The sequence below is a fragment of the Rousettus aegyptiacus genome, unplaced genomic scaffold (genome assembly GCF_014176215.1).
Source record: "Rousettus aegyptiacus isolate mRouAeg1 unplaced genomic scaffold, mRouAeg1.p scaffold_m13_p_8, whole genome shotgun sequence".
Classification (NCBI taxonomy): Eukaryota; Metazoa; Chordata; class Mammalia; order Chiroptera; family Pteropodidae; genus Rousettus; species Rousettus aegyptiacus.
Window position 1 is genome coordinate 14,782,348 of NW_023416311.1, and position 16,443 is coordinate 14,798,790.

Below are 16,443 nucleotides of genomic sequence, written 5' to 3' on the forward strand. Positions count from 1 at the left end.
ACAACCGCGCATACATGTAAATTTCATCATCCGTTAACTACATCTAAATCAAACTTTTGAAAAAAAGAAACATTCATTAAATTATGATATGATTAAATCATGAGCTAAACAAAATTTGTATGATAAATCCAGAAAAGACTTGTATAGTTTACATTAATAATTCGCATTCAAAGTGTACAAAAACAACATGCACTTTGAACATGAATTCAATCCAAATAATTCATGTGTTAGATTTTAAATAACAGACTGAACTAGAGGCTAATAGCCAGTAAATAACTTTATGTAAGAATAAAAATACAAAATTGTATATCCTAATATTCAATTTTTTTCATAAATTTTTTTTTTAATTTTGGCTTTGCCTGTACACCACAGTTACAGCTATAGACCAGGTAGAGAATATTACACATGTTCTGACTGCCACCAACCTGAAAGACAGCTAACATACTATTGATTCATCCCATTTTGTATTAAGGGAACAGATACAGCAGCTCTAAATACTTCAAAGTTTAAATTTGCCAACATCCAGTCAAACTTATGATGGAGATAGAGGCTTTTCACCAGCAGAATGACCTCATTCATAGTCATTCGGCCAGATGAGTTAGACTAGGGTGGATCGCACAGTTTAAAAAGGTTTACCTTTCGTAAAAATTCTCTGTACATAAAGTTTGGTGTTTCTTCATATCGAAGAAATGAGTTATGGGGAAAATTGAGGTATTCACATAGGCTTGTTCAGGGGCCCACCACGGCTGTCTGAGCCAGAGATAAAATTGCTCTTTGCTGGAACAATCTCCTCCCCAGACCAGTCTTCCACAGGCTGCCTGATTTACAATCTGCAACTTTGGGCCAACAGCCTGTGCCCCTCAGAGGCTCTGGGAGTGACTCTTGCCCTGATTTGAAAGCACTTGCCATGTAGGCTGCCTCAGAGGCCAGGGCCACACCCACCTGAGTCACCATCAGTTCCTGTTAGGTTTGGATATGAAAAAGAAACAATATGGAAAAACGTATATGGCAACATCTCCAAGAATTGTACCATCGCCACACTCTCCCGGTGGTTGCAGCCTCTGCAATCTGGGCACAGAACACCCTCAGTCCATGGACTGGCCAAGGAAGGGGGGCACTTGGAGCGTCAGAGGAGGGCTAGAGACCTAATTCTGCACATTTCAGCTGTCATCTCTAGCAGAGTCAAGTGGAACATAGTATAGCACCTAGAAAAATCTTTTGTGGATTTTTCCTCTCAGAATAAATGGGCCCCAAACTAAAGTGAAAAAATTATAAATGAAACCAAATTTGGGTAGTCTGGACTTAAAGACAATAGCCACAGAAATGACTCTACAGAGCTGTACTTCTCTCTGCAGAATTTATACATCACATATGCCACTCCATTTGGATGTAGAGGACTCCAAGTATGACACAGTGACGACCCAGCCCTTAAGACACATGATCGGCCCAGATGTGCCATCAAGGTACTTCCCCAGGTGAGCACCTGTGTCCAGGCCATGAGCATTGAGCCTTAGAACATGTAATGGGCTCGGACCTGTGGCTGACCAAAATGAGGTTCATCCTGGGAACTGCCAGGGCTACACTAAAGTGCAAATTCATGGAAAGAGTCCACCACCATGTGGTCCCAGTCTTAAGAAGTTTTGGGCCCCTGATGCATATTCTGTTCCAGTGGCTCTCAACTGGGGTGATTCTGCCCCCAAACAGGACCCTTGGCAATGTCTGGAGACATTTTGGATTGCCATAACTGGGAGAGAGAGAGTATGTTACTGGCACATACAGGGTAGGAGCAATGAACAGGACAGCCCCCACAACAAAGGAAGATTAGACACAAGTGTCCAGAATTCCTGGTAGAGAAGTGTTGCTTTATCCTTGTAGACGCTATTCTCTCTCCCCAGGAATAACCACACCAGGAATTCAGTAACCACTCTCAAAACATTCAGCACTAGGTCAGGTCCTGTGTGCAGCTCGGTCCTGCACAACCTTTAGACCAGGAAGGAGAAAAGAAGCCCAAGCTCAGGAAGCTGGGATCCACAGAAGTAGCTGTGCCCAAGTTGAAAAAGGAATGTTAAATTCTAATGTTCCATGTGACTCATAGAACGTGGCAGAAGTGATGCTGTATCACTTTTGAGATTAGGTTATAAAAGTCACTGTGACTTCCATCTTGGGTGTGCTCCCTTTCCCTTGAAACATTCATGCCGAGGAAAGCCAGCTGCCATGACATAACAACACCCAGCCAGCCCTGTTCAGAGGACACCCTGGTAGGGAACTGAGGCCTCCACCAACAGCTAGGTAAATGGGTGATCTTGGAAGTGGATCTCCCAACCCCACTTCCAATAATAGATTCCAATTTTTTAAAAAAGTTAAAGGTTCTCAGTTCATATTCTGCCTGTTTTAGATTACTGAGTCCTGGCCAACATTTCAACCGCTAACTCATGAGAGACCCGAGCCACAACTACCCAAACTGCTCCTAATATTGAAAGGAAACATGAGATATATTGTCTGTGCCTTTAAATTTTGTGATTACTTGTTACGCAGTGCTGGATAACTAATACACTAGCTGTGTAACATTAGGTTCCATAGCCTCTGAACCCCATTTCCTCCCATGCCATGAGGGTCGTAGAAGTGACTGGATAATACACGAATGAGCATAGGCCAGGTGCAGGCTCAGAGCATAGTTGGTAGTGAGTACCCCTCATACCGCCCGTGTACATAAGGCAGCCTTCCAACCCCATCCCTTCCAGCCCCATCCCAAGACGGTTGTGATTATCCTCCTGCCCCTCCCTGGGTGGAACTTGACCTCACAATGTCAGGCCAAGCCACTGCACTCTTGGCCTGAGGTCACCCTTTTGCCAGGGACAAAGGCTCCAGGAATAAAGGGACAGAGAACAGTTGGGGGCTGTCCCACTCCTTCCTCCAGCCAGGAATCCAATGAACTGCACTAGGCTCGGTGAGTACATCACCCTTCTGCCCATTGTCCTGGGAGGGGCAGACCCATGGACGGGGTGCCCCACTCCTCCCCAGAGTAGAAGAGCTGCCTGGGTTGGCTTTCGCACACTAGCTGCCATTGAGGCTCCTCTGAGAATTGAAAACTGCCCCTCTTTCTCCTTTCAGCTGCCCCTCCCCGCCCTGCCCCTGCTACGCGCTCAGCTGCCTTTTTCAGAGCTAAGGCCTCCTGTCTCCCCTTACTTCTTCCCCTGATGGGCTCCACCTGCTGCTCCAGTGGGCTCTAGCGAGTTCCTTTTCCTCAAGTATTTTACCCTCCCTATTCTCTTTGTGTTACTCAAGAACTACATGGCCATGCTATGGTATAATAGATTCTAATTTTAAAAAAAAGTTAAAGGCTCTCAGTTCACATTCTGCAATTTGCCGCTTTGCCTTCAATCTCCTCTCCAAACTGTGACCTGTTATTTTCAGTAGCTGCAGAGAGTTCTCCAGCATGGGTGATCCATAATTTATTTACAATTCTCTTGATAAATATTTTGGTGGGTTACGTTTTTTTTCTTTTCATGTTGCATTCAAGTTATGCTGTCACGAAGATCCTTGCGCAGCCTTATATTCATGAGACAGAACTTCTTTGAATTTCTGCAAAAAAGATACACCCATGTTATTAACTTTTATTTGTATCAATGGTGAAGAGGTCAAATAGTTCCCAAAGGGTTTGTGATGAAAAACAAGCCCCTGCCTGATCTTTCCCTACTCATTCCCCACTTTACTGGTTTGTGTTCTTCCTTTGACTTATGTCCATCTTTCTAAATAATATCTTTGTACACTATGTCGATTCATCACTTGTAGTCATTACCTATTGCCTTTCTGTTAAAAGGGAAGGATTCAGGTCTCTCATAATCACCTCCATCTCTGGGTCCTGTCAAGGTGGAATATGATAATTACCGGTTGAATCTGAGCATCCGTGTTATGACTGTAAATATCACTCACAGCTGAGAAGAGTGAGATGTCTAGTGAACTGTGTTTGTGCTTCCTCTTTGGTATGGCTGTTTTTTAGGAGTTTTCCTCGTCTCTCTGTTAGATTGTTAATTCAATTTTTTACGTGGTGAAACACACCAGAAAACCTATAATTTTCAGTATTTTTCTGGAGCCGTCTGAAGCCGGATCCCCTTGGGTCTATGTGCTCCCTGTTCTTGTCCTGGGGTTTCTCTTCATTATCCATTTAAAATTGCACCTTCTCTCCGGGCACTCCTGAGTCCCCTCTTACCTGATTTTCCTTCTCTCCAGCAGCACTTCTTACCTTCTAACGCCCCATAAGATTTGCTTATTTATTATGCTTACTGTCCCCACAGCTCCCAACCACAAACCTGTGGTACTGCAGTTCCATGAGAGCAGAGATTTTTGTGTTTTGTCACAAAGGAATTGCCAATGTCTAGCACAGTTCCTGGCACGTTGGGAAGGTTCGATACATATTTGTGGAATGGACAAGTCCTGATACTTCCTTCGCTTCATCGCCTTCCTGAGTGTTCTGTTTCTTCCCGTTTCCTGGATCTCATGCCCTCCTCTCTCGGTTTACTCCTTCATTTGGTGGAGAACAGTCTTCAGGAACTTTCTGAGAAAAGATGCTTGTGAGTCTACATATTTCTAGACTCTATAGCTATGTATATATTTACATTCACATTTAGTGTACAGTCTGGCAGATTTCTTCACATGTAAGATGGTAATAAATAGTGAGTATCCCATAGGGTTGTGAGGAGAGGTAAGATAAGTCATACGAAGTGGTTAGCCTTGCCTGAGGATTACAATAAATATAAGGGTTGGTGGGAAGGAACTGAGTGTAGAGCCCAAGAGCAGGGATTGCATTTCTGTGTTCTGTGACCTAGTAACTCTGTGAGCAAGGGTGGGCAAGTTACTGAAGCCTCAGTTTCCTTATGTAAATAATGGAAATGGTCATAGCACCTACTCTTTAAAGATAGTAGGGATTATGATGTAGGTTAATGTTCCCAACGTTCCAAATGTTGGATGTGGCTTGGTGTGGTGGCAAGAGCCGGCATCTACCTTGAGCTTGTCTTTGTGTCCACTGAGGGTGAGGTGTGTGGAGTGGGGTTGGCAATGGGTGATTGGCAGCATGTAACTCAGCATGGAACTCCTGAGAGGGACACTTGCACTTGGACTGAGTAGTTTCACCTGTAAAGAATTTCCCCTAAGGAAATATGTAAGGGTGTGCCTGGATTTAAGTTCAGGGACTTCTGAGGAAGAATTCCAGAAGCCACTTCAGTGTCAGTTAAGAGAAAGCGTGACCAATACTTGGATCTATAAGCTTATAGGCTTCCTCCAGTGAAGTCCTCTGAAGTCCTTACAACTGAGGATGATGGCGATTAGATGTCAGGAGAGCTATACAGGATATAGGACGATACAGTGTTAAGTGAACAAAGAGAGTATCAAAGCAGCGTGAGCCATTCTGTGGGATGGGTTACACTTGCCTTTTTATTGTTTTTTCAAAGTAAGTAAATGTGCAGAGGACTGGAAGGCCAGACGATCAAACAGAGGCTCTATAGCCTAATGGTCCAATAATAGCCTCTGGCATGTGGATAGAAAAAGCTGGTTCTGCCACTACTACAGCTAGGGCAAGTTACAGAACTGGACCAGGTCTTAACTTCCTCATCTGAAAAGTTGGGCAATAGCTGAGAAGTTCGTTTAGAGTAAATGTGAGGGGATTTCTGCTATCTAAAAATTAATAGTGGCCAGTGAGTAACGAATAGTTCATTTATTTCATTATTATGTCTTTATTGTCTAAATTATTATTTAAAAAATAAGTTGGCATTTATTTTGAAAATGGAAAAAACATTATTTAAAAATATGCAAACCTTCACGTAACAAAGATGATTCTAGTTTTGTCTAAAGAACATCAGCATAGAACAATAATGGGAATGTACTTAATGCTACTAAACTGTACACTAAAATGGATAAAGTGGTAAATTTTATGTTTTCCCACAACTAAGAAAAACCACTACTAACATCATCATCAACAACTACCAAAAAAATTGAACATCGTCATCATCATCAAGTACAAAACGAAAATTATAAGCAAAAGAAGATAATGAAGGTGTCCCTGGGACTATACGTCTGGATGAGATAAGATTTTCTGCCTTATGAATATGACTCGATAGCCTAAATTTCTTACCGTGAACACTACTTAGGTTTATAACTCGTAAAATTTGGTCTCTCGGTGTTCGCGTAGAGCACGGCTTCGGAGTCCAAGCGGCAGGTTAGGGCCCAGTCCCGCCTCAGCTTCAGGTGTGACCTTGGCCGGCCCGGCCACTGCTAGCCTCAGTTTCCCCGTCCAGGAGCTTCGCGTGACAGCTCGCCCCGATCCCGCCTTGCGACCCTAGGATTGGCTCGAGTCAAGTTCCCCCGCCCCGAGGAGGGACTGGGCGGCTGCCGCCTGCCCGGCCCCAACCCGGAAATGCGGGTCGGGGGCGCCTGCAGGGCAGAGGAGGACCGCGGCGGAGCGACGGAGGGATCTGTCAATGGGCGCGGGCGGAGGCGGCAGTGTGGCGGAAGTCCCGCCCAGCACCGCGCGGGGGCGGGGCGCCGCCGGGCCTGAGAACAGCGGGGCGGGCGCAGGGTGAGGGCGGCCATTGCTGGGGCTAAGCTTCGGGGAGGAGGACGCTGAGGAGGCGCGGAACCGCGCAGCGCTGCGGGATAGGCGCCCGACCGACGCGGGGCTCATGGCCAGAACCACCAGCCAGCTGGTGAGTACGAGGCGGCCTCCCACGCGCGCCGGCCCGTCACTCCTCCGAGCGCGACTACCCCCCGGGCCCGGCAAGGCGGGGCGGCCCGGGATTCTGAGGGCCGGGCGGTGCCTCACCTGGGGCCAGGAGGCCAGGCCGAGGACCGCGGGCGCCTTGGGGACATCGCTGAGCCTCCAGAGAGCGGGGTCCGGTACGGAGGGTGCGGGCCCGGCCGGGGCGCTGACAGGGGCGCGGAGGTGGGGGAGACGGGGAGGTGTCACCGGCCTGTCGCGGTGGAAGTGTTTGGAAAGTTTGTTGTTGGCGCTGCGCGGCGCGGCCTGGAGCCTCCGGGGTTACCTTTGGTTCTGTCTTCAGGGCCTTCACCTGTAACCGGGTCTTGGTGCCTCCGCCCGCAGCAGAAACAGGGGGTGCGAGCTCTTGCTCGAAGCACCTGATGCTTCGGGCCTTCTAAATGGAGCCTGAGACACTCTTCTCCCGGATCGGCGGTTGCTTTTCCTGCCTAGAGGCTCCTCTAGGGCAGAGGTATCGGTGCTGTAGGAAGCGCCTAGGCGGCTGGGCTGGAACCCACCGCGGAGGGGAAAGGAGTGTGACAAGGAGGAGGGATTTTTAGGGGAAAAGAAAAGGGAAAAACACTTGTTAGGGAAATATTATGCTAAAAGAATCGCTAGTGTTTTTATGCTCTGGATTCTTGGGAGGAAGGGTTAGGGTTTTACCTTGTAAGCGAATGTGAAGTGGGTGACGGAAGGCCGTCTAGACAGCTTGTGAAGTTTGGTTCAAAAAGTAAATTCCTTCTATGATGGAAGATCCATTAAATGTACTTGATCTCTTATTTTCCAGCATACAGCTTTGGGTAGCTGTTCTTAATCTCTTCTGGGGGTCATGAGCCCCTTTGAGAATCCGGTAGGAGGTATGAGTCCTGTCCTGAGAAAAAGGCACAGCTACATCGAATTTTGTGATTACTTCAGGGAGCTCTTGAACGTTCTGCAGCTCACTTTGAACTTCAGGTTAAGAACTCTGGTTTGTAGAGATGGGTGAAAATCCAAAGTCTAGGAGAAGGAGGACCTGCTCAATTGAGAAAAAATGGTGAAAGGCAAAAGGGATGTCGTTGACTATTGCAACATGTATGACTACCCCGGAGTGCCTAGGCTAAGGCAAAAACATGAATTAGTAGGCTTGGCAGAGCTCAGTGGAGGCCAAGACTCATGATGATCCTGGATGTTTGTAGAATGAACTTTTGCACAGTGATGCTGTTGCAATGCAAGGTGTGTACTTTGATGGATTCCATTGGAAGAGGAAGAGAGCACATTTTCTAAACATAGTCTTAGTAGTTCCATGGGATGGACATTTGACATCTGGAGTTTACTTTGTATGAGGCAGCTTTTAACTGCAGAAATGCTGGGATCCAATGAAAAACAATGAATTACAGATAAAGGCTAGTGGTCCCATCATGAAGTGAGAAGGATGGAGTTTTGGGGTCTTGGGCTAGATTCCTCCATGTTTACATATGTGAGAATATGCCACATTTCCCATCAGTAGTGGCAGAGGTGTCCCTAATTTGGATTTTTCACCTGAATAGAATAGGTTTGTGGAGTTCGAGTGAGTATTCAAGTCTAGTATTTTAAGGTGGCACTGTATGAGAATCCCCTGTCCCAGTCAGTGATAGTTTTGCCATTTCTTGAAGTGTGTACAGCCAACAGGGGGAGCAGTGTGAGCTGTGAAGTTTGAAAATTAGCTAGCCCAGCTTCATAGTAAGGTAGGCTACAGGCTGTAATACCATTGATTGGGCACTTCCTTTAAAAGGCAGGCAGAGAGGCTTGGCTGGATAGCTTACACTTGTTGCTTGGCTACTGTCAGCTGTGCTGTGAGGTAGGTGTTCCCATTTTACAGGTGTGGAAACTGAGGTGCAGAGAGGTTAAGTACCTGCCCAGTAACTAGAATGTATTCGAGCGATGGCAGAGGCCTGGGTGCAACTCTGCCGTCACACGAGGCGTACCCAGAGGGACGGTCTCCTGGGCAGGTCAGCGCAGGACTCAGTCTAGGGAAGTCCTCAGTGCCAGTGCCCACGATGACTTCCCTGGGGTTGCACCTGAATGTCCTGACTGTGCTGGAGGCAGGAGGGACATCTTCACATGGAAGGACAGCCTGCTTATTTATTTCCTTGGGCAGATGGCTGAACTGTGTGACCCTTGGAGCCTGTTTCAGCCTCACGCTGTCAGAAAGCAGCTGTTTGGAAAGAGGCGCTGGTTCATCCTCATTGAAGGCTGATATTCTGAACGGATGAGGCTTGGAATCCTCCCTTTGGGAAAGAGAACTGTGCGATGATTGTGTTAAAGGCAAAATTGGCGATGAGAGAGAGTGGCTCCCTGCAGCTCCAGGGTGGCTGTGTTGGCAAAGGGAGCTGCATCTGTGTGCAAAGGTAGCGAGGAAAGCAGAGAACATGCAAAGAAGTGGGTTCTGATTTTCACTCTCTCTTCCGGGGAGCTCCTCCTCATGTGGCTTTCTGCAATGTGATGTAGTTCTGCCCCCGTGACGCCCCTACAGCAGTTACGGAGCTGAGTCCAGAGCTGGGGAGGTGAGGTCCCCATGCTAATGAGAGATGAGAGTGTAGGTTCTACTCTTCTGCCATGTGTCTCCTCAGAGGCATCAGTCACAGCAGCAGTCTGTAGCGATGAGGGGCCTGAAAAGAGGCGTGGGGCAGTTCGTTAAAGCAGGTCTGGGCCTCTAGGCTGCCTTTAGCAGAGTGCGGGGTGGAGGAAAAGGCGACTCTTGAGTGTGTCCCCTTGATATTGTGTCCTTATTCCCTGAGACACCTGACGAGAGGTTTGGGTGGGTGAGGAAAGGCGCGATGAACTGAGAAGTGCTGTAAAGATGAGGGGAGCTAGCAAGGTTCGTCGCTTTCGAGTTGATGACGTGCGGAGAGCCTTCCCTGGCGCTCTACGTTGCCCCGTCTTGAGGGGTGTCTTGTGTGGAAATGGACATTGATTAGAGCTCAGAGCCACTGCTGAGGACACTGGATGCAGAAATGAATCCCTCAGCAGGTGTGAGGCCTAGGGCCCATTTTTGCCAGGTCTTGCCTTCCTTGTGATGACAGCTGGCCGTAGGGGTGTGGAGCAGAGCGCAGTTGTTTTGAAGGCAAGTTCAAAGGGCAGATCACCGGGGAGGAAGTGCCGGTGTGGAAGCTAAGTTTTGGACAAGTATCACTCAAGCCTTTTCAGTAGTGCATTCTTCTGTAACCAGATCACATTTTTTACTAGTTCAGTGTGACACCAGATCCTTGAAACAGATCGTTTGAATATTGAGACAGGTATGTATCCTGTCTAGCCGAATCAACAGGCAGAGTGCATTTCTGTGAAATTTGTGGAGAATGTGTTTTGATGCTAATGTCTTAGAGGAGAAAGGCCTGTTGGGTTCACGATGGTTCCTGGAATCTGTTTTCAGTGCTTGATGTTGCACGAAATCCGTCTCCATCCTTTTAGTCTAGAAAATGTTCCTGATTTAGACAGATTTTTACTCCAAGAAATTCCAAGTTGTTCTGAGTGTGTCAAGAGGGAAAGAGATTGTTACAAAGGATCTGCGTCTGTGGGCTTGAACTCTCTCATCAAAGCAACCGAGCCAGGTTTCTGTTTAAATAGATTACACACACAGTTCCACAGAAGCGAGAACTGACAGCACTGCAAACTGTGAGTGTGTAAAAGATGGACAAGTCTGACATTAGCAGACTGTGCCTGGGAGCACGACCCATCGAAGGAAAAACAAGTGTGCTTTCCATCTGGAGTGTTGGTGAGAGGCCCGATGAAGGTGGTGGTTACATAGTTCCTGGTGGCCCAGTGACCTCCTCCATCCACAGACAGGATCGCGTGCCCTCTGTACCGTCCACGAGCTTTAAATCAGCTTGCAGCCCGTAGGGGATCAAAACGTTTACAGGCATGGTTCGTTGCCAGGAATTTGGTTCCCGAGGTCCGTGTCCTCTGCGTGTTTGTGGAGCGGGTGGCAGGCCTGCCCGTGTTGGAGAGGGCCGATGAGAGGTCGTGTGCCGACGGCTGCATGTGTGTCTCCAGCCGTATTTCCATCGGAATTTATGCAGCTGAGAGCTCAGCTTTTACAATGAATCCATTGTTAATGTTTCGTTCTCTAACCTGTTTTTCTCTTTTGGAATTAATTTTACTGCAGCAGGAGTTGTATCTCAAAAGCGACGGCTGTATATTAGATGCTGTCAGAGAAGGCTGATAAGATTTGTGGGGAAGCTCAAAGCCTCACTCATGTTTCATAGAGTCCTTTGACTTGCAGTGGAAACCTGTGGGAAAAGGGGCCAGGAGTTAACTTTTCTCCTTCCCTGTTTCTGGGAAATTGGGAGAACAGGGCCTGTAGTGGACGTGGGAACATCGCTTCACCCAGGAGAAAAGGTGTACCTTGTAGACCTTGCTTTTGAACCCCATCTGAATAGCGGTGGGTGTGCCGGGTGGTAGCATGGCTGTGGATATGTCCTTCAGTGAAGAAAACAGTTATATCTGGAGGGGGTCGGCCACACTGCCTTCTCATCATGCAGTCTGGCGTGGAGGGCCTGAAAACATTGGCACATGCTCTTCCTAGTTCCCTCTTTTCTGGAGACTGAGGAAATGAGGGTTTGCTAGTGGGTCTCCAGGTTCCAGCACTCCTGTGACTTCCCCCTAACTCCCAGGCCTGTCACTTTGCTTCTCTGCAGTGAGGGTTCCTCCTCTGACTCCCCTGCTATGAGGCCTCCCTTCCCAGCCTGCAGAGCCCAGGACAGTGTCCAGGATGTTCTTGGCTGCCAGGTTCTCTACTTTAGGTCCTTCCTCCTTGCCTGAAGAAATTCCCCTCAGTGGAAACGCCCACCCTATGGTGGCTGCGAAGCCTTTTCTGACCAAGCAGCTTCTTCGTGTCCCCCACCCCTGGTCTGCACCTGGTTTTGTTGTATGTTCAGTGTTCTGTTTCTTTAAAACAGTTTCTGCATCTGCTTACGTCCTTGTCTTTCTAAACCTTGAGTCTCTAGAAGCTTCTCTTACTCCTTTGCACGTGTTCTCCTCCTGGTTCTTATACCTGGGCTTCCTGTGCTGTATTGTCACATGACTGTCTTATCATTTTTGCTGTTTGTTAACAAGACTCCTGCATCTTGCATGTGCATTCTGACTCTTGTGCATTCAGAGCTGTATATTTGAAGGGTGCAGGGCCTGATCCTATACTGTCGTCTATTCAATGCCCAACACGACAGCATTCCAAACTAGGAAGAAGTCAGGGGATTAAAAACATGGACTTATGTTCCACTTCTTCATTGTCTAAAGAAATAATTTATTTTGACTGAATTCGTTTATTTTAAAATCACAATATAAAGAAATATATTTTAAAAGGGGGATAGATTTTTCTGTATGTGTGTTATACAACCCACCTGACCCTAGAAAGGTCATATTTGAAGCCATTGGTTCCTTTTTTGTTACAGCCCTTCCTGGGAAGTTTTGGGTTAAACGTTGGTTTACATCTGGATCAGCCAAATGGTACTATCAAGCAGACAGTATTTTGGGTTGTGGCTCTTTGTATTGTCACTGCCACTGCCATGGCATAGAGGCCTGCCGTGGACCACGGAGTTCCTAAGCTGTAGAAGCGGCAGCGTGGGTGATGCGGATCCTGCTCCGGAGGCTGCCCCTCCCCAGGTAGTTGTTTTCCCATCAGGAGGACTGTTGCTTGAAGGTCGCTGAGGACCTGATGACCCTTGCAATTTCTGTGACCAGAAGCCAAGCTGCTTTTCCTTGGTGATGGGGGGACTGTGGAGGAAACGGTCCCCCTCCTCCGTGGTCCCTTTGGCACACCTTTCTTTGCCACTTTAGGCAAGATTAGTGAGGGCTTTTCCCAGGCTTTTGCTCAACTTTTCTCTAATTTCTAAGAGTGTCCTGTCCCAAGAGGGGCATATGTTCCTTGGGTGGGTGGTCGAGTGCAGCTAAGGACAGCGCCACTGCTGCACCCCCAGGTGTGAGGCCCCAGGTGCCAGAGGCACCCCCTTCTTGAGGCCCCACCTGCTGGTGGTGTGGGGAGATCTCAGCACCTTTCTCTGAGTAGTCGACCTAGTCTCCGGATTGCCCACCACGCACCTATCACAGATGCACAGTGAGTGAGCATGGTGAATGAGAGAGCCAGCAGCCTAGGAAGAGGGCAGGAGCGCATGGGAGCGTGCTGGCAGTGGCTGTCAGATGGTGCCGCCTGGACTTCCTTTGGGAAATGATGGGAACAGCCCAGTCTTTGGGAAAACTGCCTGCCCCAGCATTGCCTCTGCTCAGCCATGTACTTAGGATCTGGGGAGACACAGCAGCCAGACCCTGGGGAAGCAGGTAAGTTAGCAAGCTAACTTCCTTAGCAAGGTAAGAAGCTTGAGACCTGCACATTTCGGAGGTCCTGTCATTATTAACTGGCTTTTTTCCCTTGAGGGTGAGCATTTAGTCCGTATGACTTAGGCTGGACAGGAGGCTGAGAGAAGAAACTGTTTCCTCGGTGCACAAGCTCAGCATTTACTGCCATCTTTTTTTTCCATTGTTAGCTCATTTTTCCTTCCTGCACTGTAGCATTCTTCATTCATGGGTTTTTCTCATTGGTCAAAATTATAGCTCTACTGATTGTATGCACGTAGCTGGTTATTATCAGATACATAGTCGTAAAGGTACGCATCTAAATACAGATTTTATTCTGAATGCATTTCATTCTGATTCCTAAAAAAAAAAAAAAGAAGAAAAGAATCAAGTCATAATCTAAATTTTCTCTCTCTTTAAAAAAGAAAAGAAAATTTTAGGAAACTTTCCTGCCTAGAAGCTGCTGGCACTTTGTGTCTCTGGGGTGGAAGGGGTTGAGCATGGGCTGGTGGTCACTTTAGAAGAGGCTTCAACAGAGCAGGGGTCCAGAGTCGAGGCCTGAAGGAATCCTTAGGTGTTAAAGGCTGAAGCTGTAGCTTGATGGGTGGGTGACAGCCTGTATGTGCTCCCACTCCTCCGTCAGCCCCCCTGACCACTGCCCTGCTCCAGAGGCTGAAAGGAAACTATCAATAGCATGGCCATTGCAATGGGTGCCTGAAGGGGAGGGCAATGCCTTGCCGGGAGGTGTGGCTGACCTTTGTGGGGCTGCTCCAGAGAGGAGCCAGAAGCCCAGAGTGCACCTGGCAGGGCACCCAAAGGTCAGGGGAACAGGGAAGTGGCTAAGTGTAGAGGAAGTTCCAGGAGGGAGGCACTTCCCCATCCTGGGAGGACCCGGCAGTCTGTGCCTGGCTGGTGCTCTCACAGGGAGACCCGCCTGCTCTGCTTCAAACATGGAGGCCTTTTGGACAGTGCTAGCTGAAGAAGGTGGGGGTATTAGGCAATTTATACTAACCCTTTTCTGTGTTTGGTTTTCTTCCTTTCACGTGTCTTATTTCCTTCAGTAGCCCTATGTTTTTCAAATTCGTGTAATGACAGAATGTGCTCAGAGATTTTAAATTTGCTTGAATCTATCAAAATTACCTCCAAACTTATTTTTGCTATAATTGCCAACAGACTTGATTTAGGAATAATCTTAGATATAGCGAGAAATTCTAAAGACAACACAGGGTTCGCATCATACCATCCCCACTTCTCTCATGTTAACACCTGTACAGCCATAGCACATCTGTCAAAACGAAGAAATTGATGTGGGTACCACACTACGAACTAAACTGCAAACTTGTGTGGGATTCGCATGTTTCCCCCAATGTTCTCTTTTCTGATCTAGGATTTCATCCAGGGATCTCATTGCATTTAGTCATCGTGCCCCTTAGTCTCCTCTGGCCTAGGACAATTTCAGTCTTTCCTTGCTTTTCATGAACTTGAAGCTTTGGAAGAGTAGTGGTCACGTATTTCGTGGACCGTCCCCCAGTCTGAGTTTGTCTGATGTATTTTGCTGACAGGGCTGGAATTATGGGCTCAGGAAGAACATCAGGGAGGTGGAGCATCCTATCAGGGGTGCCCGACGCCCACCGACTGTCACTGTTGAGGTGAAAGAAGATTAGTGCTGATCGACATGTATTAGGCTCAGGACCCTGCTCTGCTCTCTGATGCGTGCTGTTTGTGTGTCATAGCATGACCGAGTATTTTTATTCTGGAAGGACCTTCATGCTTCCCCGTTCTAGCCACTTTCTGCAGAAACAGCCACTCCTGGAACCTTTGCAAGGACAAAGACGTACCCAGGTGCAATATGGGCCTCAACTCACTGATAGAGCTGGTTTCCAGTCAGGTGCGGGCCCATGTCCCTCTGAGCATTTTCCCGTGTGCCCGGTCTCTCGGTGCTTCTGTGCAGGGACAAGGATGGGTTCGATTGAAATGGCTGTGTGAGAGTAGGTCGTCTGCTCTAATATGTCCTCCTCTAGCTTTTTTTCTCTTGGGTGAAGCTACAGTGTTGTTTATTGTCCTGAGGACCTTTACCTTAAGTCACAGACTAATCTGTGGGTTGTTACTTTGAGGCTATTAGATTGAACCAAGAACAGAGTTTCTTCTAGCCTGGAACTCAGAAGATGGGCGGTTCAGGAAAGTGATGAGTTTGGTTAGTTTACCTACCCATCTATTGATTCGCCCTACCAACCCGCTTCCCACGCAACCCCAGCAAAAGGGACCAGTAGGGAGAAAGACAGGGCACTGATACAAGCCGAAAGCACTTTGGAGGAAATGATGGTGATGGCTCCTGGCAGTGGGCAAATAGGTCTCAGGGCATCAAGGGCCCATCCCAGGACTCTGGCCAGTCTGCAATCACTTGTCAGGTGCTCGGAGTTGGCTAAGGCAAGGCGAAATAAAGTCTGTCCCAGCTGTCCGCCCCCCCTTTTCTTCCCTCTCCTTTCCTCGTTTCTGGTAACTGAACTCAAAATTGGTGAGCGGTGGAGGTGTGGATGAACGGGATGCTAGGCAGAATAGAGCTTTCTTGGCCTGCGGACAATATGTAGTTTTACTGTGGGAGTCGGCCGTTAATACTGGGACAAAGTCTCTCTGTCTCATTGACCATCATTGTCCCCAGTAAGAAACTCTTTATTCAGAATTTGCAGACAAGGGGCCCTGGAAGGGAGAACAGCTGTTTATGATGCTGTTTCAGGTGTCAGGACAGGCATTCTTGGTGAGGAAAAAGCTGGGGCTCTCTTCTGTGTTGCCAACTGGGGGAACTGACACTGCTGGGGGCGTTTCTGCCCGATGACATTTATTTAGATGGCCAGTGGCTTTCTGGGGGCTGTTTTTTGTTTTGCTTTGTTTTGTTTTAATCTCATTTCAAGGAGAGAGAAGCTTCTAAGGATTGAAAAAGGAAAGTGTGACCACACTGATCTAACATTTTTCTTACAGCATAATCTGTTAGGGTTATTACAACAGTTGTCCATATCGCTGTGGGTATATGTTTATGTGTGGGTGACAGTGATGGGGGGCGGAAGGGAAAGAGAATCCAGGGTATGCTAAGGACTTAGGGAAGTTCCCACGGGTCCCAGTGCTGTTCTCAAGGATCTTGCCTCTCGCCTGAGGAGGTGCCGTTCCCTCCGGTGTATACAAACCACCGGCTGGTGAGGACATTGTACAGCTCAGTCCACACTGAGGTTGAAGGACACATACACAGCAGAAGGAGAGGGCAGAGGTACTGGGTCAGTGCGCGTGAGGGGAAGGTGCCGGATGCTGCAGCAATCGGGACTGGGGGCCACTGAGGATCCCCAGCCCAGCAGAGGAGACCCGAGAGGGGGAGGGCGTGCTAGAGGCCAGGGCTTGGTAGG

The 16,443-nt window shown here is 48.0% G+C and overlaps 1 protein-coding gene and 1 long non-coding RNA gene across 3 annotated transcripts in view; one reads left to right on the top strand and one right to left on the bottom strand.

The window, feature by feature from the left end:
- Positions 1-352: 352 nt before the first annotated feature.
- On the bottom strand, positions 353-6,423 carry LOC118606797. Its single transcript, XR_004952631.1, has 2 exons — positions 6,128-6,423; positions 353-3,582 (listed from the first exon to the last, which is right to left on the bottom strand). It is a non-coding gene; the product is annotated as an uncharacterized LOC118606797 (long non-coding RNA).
- A 138-nt stretch (positions 6,424-6,561) lies between these two features.
- PDPK1 (3-phosphoinositide dependent protein kinase 1) overlaps positions 6,562-16,443 on the top strand; it is a 73,233-nt gene continuing 63,351 nt past the window's right edge. For both annotated transcript variants that reach the window (XM_016122237.2, XM_016122240.2), the window contains exon 1: positions 6,562-6,698. In XM_016122237.2, the coding sequence (XP_015977723.1) occupies positions 6,675-6,698 (24 nt within the window). In that variant the 5' untranslated portion in view covers positions 6,562-6,674. The remainder of the gene's footprint in view (positions 6,699-16,443) is intronic.